At 35.3% G+C, this 13249-nt stretch overlaps 1 protein-coding gene across 1 annotated transcript in view; it reads right to left on the bottom strand.

Annotated features, from left to right (window-relative positions):
* Nucleotides 1-812: 812 nt before the first annotated feature.
* Nucleotides 813-13249, bottom strand: part of LOC132549216 (tRNA (guanine(10)-N2)-methyltransferase homolog) — a 53077-nt gene continuing 40640 nt past the window's right edge. The window contains exons 11-14 of the mRNA XM_060213133.1: nucleotides 7504-7576; nucleotides 4005-4136; nucleotides 1847-1967; nucleotides 813-1502 (exon numbers count right to left, since the gene is read on the bottom strand). Of these exons, the coding sequence (XP_060069116.1) occupies nucleotides 1308-1502; nucleotides 1847-1967; nucleotides 4005-4136; nucleotides 7504-7576 (521 nt within the window). The 3' untranslated portion in view covers nucleotides 813-1307. The remainder of the gene's footprint in view (nucleotides 1503-1846; nucleotides 1968-4004; nucleotides 4137-7503; nucleotides 7577-13249) is intronic.

The raw sequence follows: 13249 nt of genomic DNA, 5'->3' as shown, positions 1-13249 counted from the left end.
AGCCATCGTGCTTCGTCCACCGTGCGTTCGTTCAAAAAACTTCTTATCAAATACTAGAAGACCTAGGGGGCTAATACTTGGCCCATAGCATGCTGGCATGGAGTCCTACAAAGTTTGTTCAAATTAATGACCTTGACCCACTTTCAAGGTCACAGAGGTCAAATATGTTAAAATATACAAACGACTTCTTCTTAATAAGCAAAAGTCCAAGAGTGCTGATAATGGACCTGTAGGATGCTGGGATGACATGCTACCAAATTTGTTCAAATGAATGACCTTGACCCACTTTCAAGGTCACAGAGGTTAAATATGTTAAAATATGCAAATGACTTCTCAATAACCAAAAATCACAGAGTGCTGATATTGGGCCTGTAGGATGCTGGGAGGAAGGGCTGCCAAGTTTATTCAAATTAATAAAGCCCACTGTTTTAATGGCAGACTCACTGTTGTTAGAGTTTGGCTTGCTTTTTGTCAGATGACCGTTAAGGCCCATGGGCCACTTGTTATCTTAAATCTCAGTGACAAAGTACTTATATAGTAACCTATCATGCTTTGTCCATTCATCCATGTATCTAATTTGTGATCACTACTCCTGAATGGATGTTGCTAAGAAGACAAAACTTCTACAAGCAAATATGGTAGTCCATAATTCATCGTAAAACATTCAAGGTAACTGCCAGGATATCGATCTCACAACAAAAAGTCACACTGTGCTTATAATTGGTGTAATCTTGTACTGAAGAATTTTGATGGTAAAGTAAGACTCATTACTTCTGTTTTCTTCTTTTATTGGATTAAAAATATCAGTCACAGTTACAGTATGTGTATTGATGAAAGAAAACAAATCACATCAAGTCCCTGACAAGACAGGAACAACACTTTCATTAAAAAAAAAATTGGCATGAAATCAATAAATTTTCCCCATTGGGCCCTATCCCATCATTTATACAAAATTGTTTCCACTTCCCCTAAGGATGCTCCAGACCAAAATTTGATTCACATCCAATCAGTCGATTGTGACATGTAATGATATATAAAAAGTTGACATGACAAATGCGTAACTGATACTGTGGTATGCCTAATGACTGGCTGTTTGGGCCAGGTGAGCTGCTAAAGTGGAAATCCATTCAAAGTGGTCCACACCTGCACATATATACAGGAATGGAAAGAAATCTTCTGGCTTTTCATTCAAATTGCACACTTCTCGCAAGTCAGAAAACTAATTGTTCCAATTGAACTGTTTCCTTCTCCTGGCCAGAACAGCAGATGCTTTATTTTAGAGAAAGTTGTCGCGTATAATTTATATATCATCCATTTTCTGCTAGAGAAGAGGCTGCCATTTTGTCTGGGAGATTATTTTCTTGTTTACCAAGATTTCCAATTTTCATTTGTTCATTAGAGTTATGTCCCTTGGATTTTCTAGTGTGAAAATACATCTGACGGAATGAAACTTCCTCATAATGATCAACTTCTACATGGGCACTGTCAGATTGGTGTATTTCCTGGAAATAAAGACTTCATGTAATCTATCAACTAATGTTATTCTAAGAATATCAGATTGAAAGATGTTTACTGAAACAATGTCACATATGACAGGTGACTATCCTCATTCTAGATAGGTCACTTAAAATTTCATTTTATTATGAAAAAAAACATGAAGTTGGAATTAATATTCAAATGTATTCAACAAGATAGGACAGACAGAAAGCTATTATCATAGGTGTCTTTAGCCTCAGGTGATTAAAAAACAATCTTTTTACTTCGTAGGAAGTATATGCTGTACAAGTGGTTTACACCAGAAATGTACACACAGTCAGAGAAGGATTTAAATACATTAATTTTATACCTCAAATTGATGTACTTTCTCCATAGTGATGAGACGTCTGGCAATCCGGCAGTTGAGTACTTGCTCACAGTTTGCTACACAATGAAGACAGGGATGAGTTGGGATGTTTTCTTCCTTGTAACTACAAAACAATATTTTATATCATAATTGCCAGGACCTTGGATATTACCAGGGTATTGGCTTATTGCCAGGACCTTGGCTTATTACCAGAGTATTGGCTTATTGCCAGGACCTTGGCTTATTACCAGAGTATTGGCTTATTGTCAGGACCTTGGCTTATTACCAGGGTATTGGCTTATTGCTAAGCAGGCATTTATTACTGTACAGGCACAAATATACATATGTGAACATATATAAATGTTAAATCATGTAGGAGAAACCTAATGTAAGGTATGCCTTGAACTCCTAACCACAGGCTAAGTGATACACTATACCTTCACCATACCTTCATCGTACCTACACCATACCTACACCATACCTTCATCATACCTACACCATACCTACATCATACCTACACCATACCTTCATCATACCTACACCATACCTACATCATACCTACACCATACCTATATCATACCTACACCATAACTACATAATACCTACATCATACCTACACCATACTCTCACCATACCTATATCATACCTACACCATACCTACACCATACTTACATCATACCTACACCATACTCTCACCATACCTACATCATACCTACATCATACCTACACCATACCTACATCATACCTACACCATACTATCACCATACCTACACCATACCTACACCTACACCATACCTACATCATACCTATATCATACCTACACCATACTATCACCATACCTACATCATACCTACACCATACTATCACCATACCTACACCATACTATCACCATTCCTACACCATACCTACATCATACCTACATCATACCTACACCATACCTATATCATACCTACACCATAACTACATAATACCTACATCATACCTACACCATACTCTCACCATACCTATATCATACCTACACCATACCTACACCATACTTACATCATACCTACACCATACTTACATCATACCTACACCATACCTACACCATACTATCACCATACCTACATCATACCTACATCATACCTACACCATACTATCACCATACCTACACCATACCTACACCATACCTACATCATACCTACATCATACCTATATCATACCTACACCATACTCTCACCATACCTACACCATACTATCACCATACCTACATCATACCATACCTACATCATACCTACACCATACTATCACCATACCTACACCATACTATCACCATTCCTACACCATACCTACATCATACCTACACCATACTATCACCATACCTACACCATACCTACACCTACACCATACCTACATCATACCTATATCATACCTACACCATACTATCACCATACTTACACCATACTATCACCATACCTACATCATACCATACCTACATCATACCTACACCATACTATCACCATACCTAAACCATACCTACACCTACATCATACCTACACCATACCTACACCATACCTTCATCATACCTACACCATACCTACATCATACCTACACCATACCTTCATCATACCTACATCATACCTACACCATACCTACACCATACTATCACCATACCTACATCATACCATACCTACATCATACTTACACCATACTCTCACCATACCTATACCATACCTACACCATACTATCACCATACCTACATCATACTATCACCATACTTACATCATACCTACATCATACCTACACCATACCTACACCATACCTTCATCATACCTACACCATACCTACACCATACCTACATCATACCTACACCATACCTTCATCATACCTACACCATACCTACATCATACCTACACCATACCTTCATCATACCTACACCATACCTACATCATACCTACACCATACCTATATCATACCTACACCATACCTACATCATACCTACACCATACCTTCATCATACCTACACCATACCTACATCATACCTACACCATACCTACATCATACCTACACCATACCTACATCATACCTACATATGGATTCATTTTCAATAAATGAGGTAATAAACCAAACTCCCAACATACACAACAGAGAGGATGACAAAAAAAGGCTTAACAATACTCACCCACGTCTGTCAATAGGAAACCAGTACACCAGACGCCCACCCAAGTGTAGAAACTTCGCCGCAAAGTTGAGCAGATCTTTAAAGATTTGTCCAAGATGATAATCTATCTTTTGTGGAACATGTCCTATTTTTCTTTAAAACAAAACAAAAATCATGAAAGAATAACATCACTGTAAATGTAATAATGTTCTAGCACTCTTTTCAGCAAATCAATGTAATAATGAACTTTTACTCTTCAATGATAATTGCTATATAGAAAACACACAGAAAGTACAATTTTAGCACAGTTACAATATTAGCACATTTAAAATTTTAGTGTAATCATCTCCACATGAAAATGGCTGAAAAGATAACCATTAAATAACATTACTGCTAAAATGAAATAATATTACAGCTAAAATTAAAGGATATTACTGCTAAAATTAGATATTATATTACTGCTAAAAACAGATATTATATTACTGCTAAAATCAGATAACATTACTGCTAAAATTAGGTAATATTACTGCTAAAATTAGGTAATATTACTGCTAAAATGAGGTAATATTACTGCTAAAATTAGATATTATATTACTGCTAAAATTAAATAACAATACTGCTAAAATTAGATATTATATTACTGCTAAAAATAGATATTATATTACTGCTAAAATTAAATAACAATACTGCTAAAATTAGATAATATCTGCTAAAATTAGATAATATTACTGCTGAAATTAGATATTACTACTGCTTAAATCAAATATCATTACTGCTAAAATTAAATAACATTACTGCTAAAATTTAATAACAATTCTGCTAAAAATAGATAACAATACTGCGAAAATTTAATAATAAAATAACGATACAGCTAAAATTAGATAATATCACTAAAATTAGATAACATTACTGCTAAAATTAAATATTAATACTGCTAAAATAAGATAACATTACTGCTAAAATTAAATAAAAATAAAATAACAATACTGCTAAAATTAGGTAATATTACTGCTAAAAATAGATATTGTATTACTGCTAAAAATAGATATTATATTACTGCTAAAATTAGACATTATATTACTGCTAAAAATAGATATTATATTACTGCTAAAATTAAATAACAATACTGCTAAAATTAGATATTATATTACTGCTAAAATTGAATAACAATACTGCTAAAATTAGATATTATATTACTGCTAAAAATAGATATTATATTACTGCTAAAATTAAATAACAATACTGCTAAAATTAGATATTATATTACTGCTAAAAATAGATATTATATTACTGCTAAAATTAAATAACAATACTGCTAAAATTAGATAATATTACTGCTGAAATTAGATATTACTACTGCTTAAATTAAATATCATTACTGCTAAAATTAAATAACATTACTGCTAAAATTAGATATTATATTACTGCTAAAATTAACAAAAAACATTACTGCTTAATAAGATTACATCTAAATAATATTACCACTAAGTGAAATTACAACTTAAATAAAGTTACCAAAAAATAAAAAATAATATCACGGCTGAAATATGTCTGATAACAGTACTAGTTTTAGCTAAAACTCAATTAAAACAAATAAGAACAAAGGTGATGTTTATATGGCCACTTTTAGTAAACATTCAGGAAGACAGATTATTTCAAAGGGTGTTTTACTGATAACATTCATCAAGTAAATCTAAACCAATCTGAGTTAGAGCTATGGCAATTATGAGACTAGATACAGTGTGGCTATGGATGAAATTTTTCTTAATTAGATAACCTCATTATCAATCTAAGGTTTTAACTGATTTTAAAAGAACAAATCCCAGTTGAAATTGGTCTTGTCATGTTAAAGTGGACAATGTGGGGTTTCATATTTTTAATAATAGTATTTTTGCAGGGTGTTGGAGATTACTACTTGGGGAGTATTGAATCTGTGTCTACACACCAAAAACTAGCTTTACAGGAATTGAAATTTCCATAGTGATTACATGTGGTCATGTTGTGCAGGCATTCCAAGTTAGGATTTACTGAAATATAAGTAGTTTGTTACTATGACAGTGTTGTTCATTTTAAGACCAGTGTTCAGAAATAAATTTCTTATTGGAAAGTTGTAGTGTTGGGTTGGAATTAACAGTACTTTTGCATTTTTAGTTTTTTTTTTGACTTGTTAGCCATGGCAATCAAGTCAGAAACCAGAAGGCAATTTCAAATTTACACAATTTTTATTTTCTCTACTGTTAATGTAATCGTTATATAGTTTATAAATATATATACTTGTAATGCTGTATTTTTCATAACCACTCTGCTATACCTGTATATCTCAAACATGACAAATAATTTCAGGAAAAATGCAAATTAACTGTTTCCTGCTACCCCAGAGACATTCTACTGATCATAGAACACCTGGTACTTCATTCCTCACAAGGGATCACAATCAGGTCAAGTGGCTACACTATACATGTTCTATGTGTTTCACTTTGAGGTAATCTTCACAACAATCAATTAATCACATACTAGTGCTCTTGAATATTTCTGTAGATGAAAAATTTGAATGTTTCATCTAATATCCCAAACAAACAAAAATGTTTTTGAAATTTTTGCTGCGACTGTTATACTGACAGTACCAGTGTAATTATGTATGGGACTGTTATACTGACAGTACCAGTGTAATTATGTATGGGACTGTTATACTGACAGTACCAGTGTAATTATGTATGGGACTGTTATACTGACAGTACCAGTGTAATTATGTATGGGACTGTTATACTGACAGTACCAGTGTAATTATGTATGGGACTGTTATACTGAAAGTACCAGTGTAATTATGTATGGGACTGTTATACTGACAGTACCAGTGTAATTATGTATGGGACTGTTATACTGACAGTACCAGTGTAATTATGTATGGGACTGTTATACTGACAGTACCAGTGTAATTATGTATGGGACATTTATACTGACAGTACCAGTGTAATTATGTATTGGACTGTTATACTGAAAGTACCAGTGTAATTATGTATGGGACATTTATACTGACAGTACCAGTGTAATTATGTATGGGACTGTTATACTGAAAGTACCAGTGTAATTATGTATGGGACTGTTATACTGACAGTACCAGTGTAATTATGTATGGGACTGTTATACTGACAGTACCAGTGTAATTATGTATGGGACTGTTATACTGAAAGTACCAGTGTAATTATGTATTGGACTGTTATACTGAAAGTACCAGTGTAATTATGTATGGGACATTTATACTGAAAGTACCAGTGTAATTATGTATGGGACTGTTATACTGACGGTACCAGTGTAATTATGTATGGGACATTTATACTGACAGTACCAGTGTAATTATGTATGGGACTGTTATACTGAAAGTACCAGTGTAATTATGTATGGGACTGTTATACTGACAGTACCAGTGTAATTATGTATTGGACTGTTATACTGACAGTACCAGCGTAATTATGTATGGGACTGTTATACTGACAGTACCAGTGTAATTAGGTCTACTTACTGGTCCTCTGTCAATTCCACATCCTCTTCCACTGTTCCCACTTTCTTTGTTTTTTCTCTGATACCATAAGGAGCTATACAAACATATCAAATACATGTAATAATGTCCAAATAAAATTGTGAACTTTACAAAGAATTTTCTATAATCATGGACACTCTAGATTTCAGAAATATGGCAGTTTGAAAAGGAAAAAAGATCCTTCACTTTGATTGCTTAAAACTTTTTTTATACCAGAGTAAAAGGTATATATCTACTTACACAAGGAATCTGTGATTTGTGTGAGAGTTAAGGGTGTAAGGCTAGTCACACAAAGATATCTGAGATTTGTGTGAGAGTTAAGGGTGTAAGGCTAGTCACACAGATATCTGTGATTTGAATGAGAGTTCAGGGTGTAAGTCTGGTCACACAAAGATATCTGTGATTTGTGTGAGAGTTAAGGGTGTAAGTCTAGTCACACAAAGATATCTGTGATTTGTGAGAGTAAGGGTGTACTCCTAGTCACACAAAGATATCTGTGATTTGTGTGAGAGTTAAGGGTGTAAGACTAGTCACAAAAACATATCTGTGATTTGTGTGAGAGTTAAGGGTGTAAGGCTACTCACACAAAAATATCTGTGATTTGTGTGAGAGTTAAGGGTGAACTCATAGTCACACAAAGATATCTGTGATTTGTGTGAGAGTTAAGGGTGTAAGACTAGTCACACAAACATAGCTGTGATTTGTGTGAGAGTTAAGGGTGTAAGTCTAGTCACAGAAAGATATCTGTGATTTGTGTGAGAGTTAAGGGTGTAAGTCTAGTCACACAGATAACTGTGATTTGTGTGAGAGTTAAGGGTGAACTCCTAGTCACACAAACATATCTGTGATTTGTGTGAGAGTTAAGGGTGAACTCCTAGTCACACAAACATATCTGTGATTTGTGTGAGAGTTAAGGGTGAACTCCTAGTCACACAAACATATCTGTGATTTGTGTGAGAGTTCAGGGTGTAAGTCTGGTCACACAAACATATCTGTGATTTGTGTGAGAGTTAAGAATGTAAGGCTAGTCACAAAAATATATCTGTGATTTGTGTGAGAGTTAAGGGTGTAAGGCTAGTCACATAAAGATATCTGTGATTTGTGTGAGAGTTAAGGGTGTAAGGCTAGTCACATAAAGATATCTGTGATTTGTGTGAGAGTTAAGGGTGTAATAAGGGTGTAAGTCTAGTCACACAAAGATATCTGTGATTTGTGTGAGAGTTAAGGGTGTAAGCTTAGTCACACAAAAATATGTGATTTGTGTGAGAGTTAAGGGTGTAAGACTAGTCACACAAACATATCTGTGATTTGTGTGAGAGTTAAGGGTGTAAGTCTAGTCACACAAAGATATCTGTGATTTGTGTAAGAGTTGAGGGTGTTAGCTTAGTCACATAAAGATATCTATGATTTGTGTGAGAGTTAAGGGTGAACTCCTAGTCACACAATGATATCTGTGTCAAACAAATATATCTGTGATTTGTGTGAGATTTAAGAGTGCAAGTCTAGTCACACAAACATATCTGTGATTTGTGTGAGAGTTCAGGGTGTAAGTCTAGTCACACAAACATATCTGTGATTTGTGTGAGAGTTCAGGGTGTAAGACTAGTCACACAAACATATCTGTGATTTGTGTGAGAGTTAAGGGTGTAAGTCTAGTCACACAAAAATATCTGTGATTTGTGTGAGAGTTAAGGGTGAACTCATAGTCACACAAAGATATCTGTGATTTGTGTGAGAGTTAAGGGTGTAAGGCTAGTCACACAAACATATCTGTGATTTGTGTGAGAGTTGTGTGAGAGTCACACAAACATATCTGTGATTTGTGTGAGAGCTAAGGGTGTAAGCTTAGTCACAAAAATATATCTGTGATTTGTGTGAGAGTTAAGGGTGTAAGACTAGTCACACAAACATCTGTAATTTGTGTGAGAGTTCAGGGTGTAAGTCTAGTCACACAAAGATATTTGTGTGAGAGTTAAGGGTGTAAGTCTAGTCACACAGATATCTGTGACTTGTGTGAGAGTTAAGGGTGATCTCCTAGTCACACAAAAATATCTGTGATTTGTGTGAGAGTTAAGGGTGTAAGTCTAGTCACACAGATATCTGTGATTTGTGTGAGAGTTAAGGGTGTAAGTCTAGTCACACAAAAATATCTGTGATTTGTGTGAGTTAAGGGTGTAAGTCTAGTCACACAAAAATATCTGATTTGTGTGAGAGTTTAGGGTGTCAGTCTAGTCACACAAAGATATTTGTGTGATTTGTGTGAGAGTTCAGGGTGTAAGTCTAGTCACACAAAGATATTTGTGTGAGAGTTAAGGGTGTAAGGCTACTCACACAAAGATATCTGTGATTTGTGTGAGAGTTAACAATCTAAGGCTAGTCACACAAAGATATCTGTGATTTGTTTGAGAGTGAAGGGTGTTAGCTTAGTCAAATAAAGATATCTGTGATTTGTGTGAGAGTTAAGGGTGTAAGTCTAGTCATACAAACATATCTGTGATTTCTGTGAGAGTTCAGGGTGTACTCCTGATTTGTGTGACAGTTAAGGGTGTAAGTCAAGTCACAACATATATCTGTGATCTGTGTGATTTCTGTGAGAGTTCAGGGTGTAAGTCTCACACACAAGACATCTGTGATTTGTGTGAGAGTTAAGGGTGTAAGGCTACTCACACAAAAATATCTGTGATTTGTGTGAGAGTTAAGGGTGTCAGTCTAGTCAAACAAAGATATCTGTGATTTGTGTGAGAGTTAATGGTGTAAGTATAGTCACACAAAGACATCTGTGATTTGTGTGAGAGTTAACAATCTAAGGCTAGTCACACAAAGATATCTGTGATTTGTTTGAGAGTTAAGGTTGTAAGACTGGTCACACAAAGATATCTGTGATTTGTGTGAGAGTTAAGGGTGTAAGCTTAGTCACACAAAGATATCTGTGATTTTTGTGAGAGTTCAGGGTGTAAGTCTAGTCACACAAATATTTGTGATTTGTGTGAGAGTTAATGGTGTTAGTCACACAAAGATATCTGTGATTTGTGTGAGAGTTAAGGGTGTAAGCGTAGTCACACAAAGATCTGTGATTTGTGTGAGAGTTAAGGGTGTAAGTCTAGTCACACAAAGTGATTTGTGTGAGAGTTCAGATTTGTGTGAGAGTGAGAGTAAGGGTGTAAGGCTACTCACACAAAATATCTGTGATTTGTGTGAGAGTTAAGGGTGTCAGTCTAGTCAAACAAAGATATTTGTGTGAGAGTTAAGGGTGTAAGTCTAGTCACACAGACATCTGTGATTTGTGTGAGAGTTAAGGGTGTAAGTCTAGTCACACAAAGATATCTGTGATTTGTGTGAGAGTTAAGGGTGTAAGTCTAGTCACACAAACATCTGTAATTTGTGTGAGAGTTAAGGGTGTAAGTCTAGTCACACAGACATCTGTGATTTGTGTGAGAGTTAAGGGTGTAAGGCTACTCACACAAAAATATCTGTGATTTGTGTGAGAGTTAAGGGTGTAAGTCTAGTCACACAAAAATATCTGTGATTTGTGTGAGTTAAGGGTGTAAGTCTAGTCACACAAAAATATCTGTGATTTGTGTGAGAGTTAAGGGTGTCAGTCTAGTCACACAAAGATATCTGTGATTTGTGTGAGACTTAAGGGTGTTAGTCTAGTCACACAAACATACACACAAAGGGTATATCTGTGATTTGTGTGAGAGTTAAGGGTGTAAGAGATATCTGTGATTTGTGTGAGAGTTAAGGGTGTAAGTCTAGTCACACAGACATCTGTGATTTGTGTGAGAGTTAAGGGTGTAAGGCTACTCACACAAAATATCTGTGATTTGTGTGAGAGTTAAGGGTGTCAGTCTAGTCAAACAAAGATATCTGTGATTTGTGTGAGAGTTAATTATGTAAGGCTAGTCACAGAAAGATATCTGTGATTTGTGTGAGAGTTAAGGGTGTAAGCTTAGTCACACAAAGATATGTGATTTGTGTGAGAGTTAAGGGTGTAAGCTTAGTCACACAAAGATATGTGATTTGTGTGAGAGTTAAGAATGTAAGGTTGTGTGAGTCACAGAAAGATATCTGTGATTTGTGTGAGAGTTAAGGGTGTAAGCTTAGTCACACAAAGATATGTGATTTGTGTGAGAGTTAAGAATGTAAGGCTAGTCACAAAAATATATTTGTGATTTGTGTGAGAGTTAAGGGTGTAAGCTTAGTCACACAAAGATATGTGATTTGTGTGAGAGTTAAGGGTGTAAGCTTAGTCACACAAAGATATGTGATTTGTGTGAGAGTTAAGAATGTAAGGCTAGTCACAAAAATATATTTGTGATTTGTGTGAGAGTTAAGGGTGTAAGACTAGTCACACAAACATCTGTAATTTGTGTGAGAGTTAAGGGTGTAAGACTAGTCACATAAAGATATATGTGATTTGTGTGAGAGTTAAGGGTGTAAGTCTAGTCACACAAAGATATCTGTGATTTGTGTAAGAGTTGAGGGTGTTAGCTTAGTCACATAAAGATATCTATGATTTGTGTGAGAGTTAAGGGTGTAAGTCTAGTCACACAAAAATATCTGTGATTTGTGTGAGAGTGAAGGGTGTCAGTCTAGTCACACAAAGATATCTGTGATTTGTGTGAGACTTAAGGGTGTTAGCTTAGTCACAGAAAGTTAAGGGTGTAAGTCTAGTCATACAAACATATCTGTGATTTGTGTGAGAGTTCAGGGTGTAAGACTAGTCACACAAACATATCTGTGATTTGTGTGAGAGCTAAGGGTGTAAGACTAGTGACACAAAGATATCTGTGATTTGTGTGAGAGTTAAGGGTGTAAGCTTAGTCACACAAAGATATCTGTGATTTGTGTGAGAGTTAAGGGTGTAAGTCTAGTCATACAAACATATCTGTGATTTGTGTGAGAGTTCAGGGTGTAAGACTAGTCACACAAACATATCTGTGATTTGTGTGAGAGTTAAGGGTGTAAGCTTAGTCACACAAAGATATCTGTGATTTGTGTGAGAGTTAAGGGTGTAAGTCTAGTCACACAAAGATATCTGTGATTTGTGTGAGAGTTAAGGGTGTAAGGCTACTCACACAAAATATCTGTGATTTGTGTGAGAGTTAAGGGTGTCAGTCTAGTCAAACAAAGATATCTGTGATTTGTGTGAGAGTTAATGGTGTAAGTATAGTCACACAAAGATATCTGTGATTTGTGTGAGAGTTAACAATCTAAGGCTAGTCACACAAAGATATCTGTGATTTGTTTGAGAGTGAAGGGTGTTAGTCTGGTCACACAAAGATATCTGTGATTTGTGTGAGAGTTAAGGGTGAACTCCTAGTCACACAAAGATATCTGTGATTTGTGTGAGAGTTAAGGGTGTTAGCTTAGTCACATAAAAATATCTGTGATTTGTGTGAGAGTTAAGGGTGTAAGCTTAGTCACACAAAAATATGTGATTTGTGTGAGAGTTAAGGGTGTAAGACTAGTCACACAAACATATCTGTGATTTGTGTGAGAGTTAAGGTTGAAAGTCTAGTCACAAAAATATATCTGTGATTTGTGTGAGAGTTAAGAATGTAAGGCTAGTCACAAAAATATATCTGTGATTTGTGTGAGAGTTAAGGGTGTAAGACTAGTCACACAAACATCTGTAATTTGTGTGAGAGTTCAGGGTGTAAGTCTAGTCACACAAAGATATTTGTGTGAGAGTTAAGGGTGTAAGTCTAGTCACACAGACATCTGT

Source organism: Ylistrum balloti, unplaced genomic scaffold (assembly GCF_031769215.1).
Source record: "Ylistrum balloti isolate Yb309-2 unplaced genomic scaffold, AGI_CSIRO_Ybal_v1 Utg370050, whole genome shotgun sequence".
Taxonomy (NCBI): domain Eukaryota; kingdom Metazoa; phylum Mollusca; class Bivalvia; order Pectinida; family Pectinidae; genus Ylistrum; species Ylistrum balloti.
This window is presented reverse-complemented; position numbering and strand designations above follow the sequence as displayed.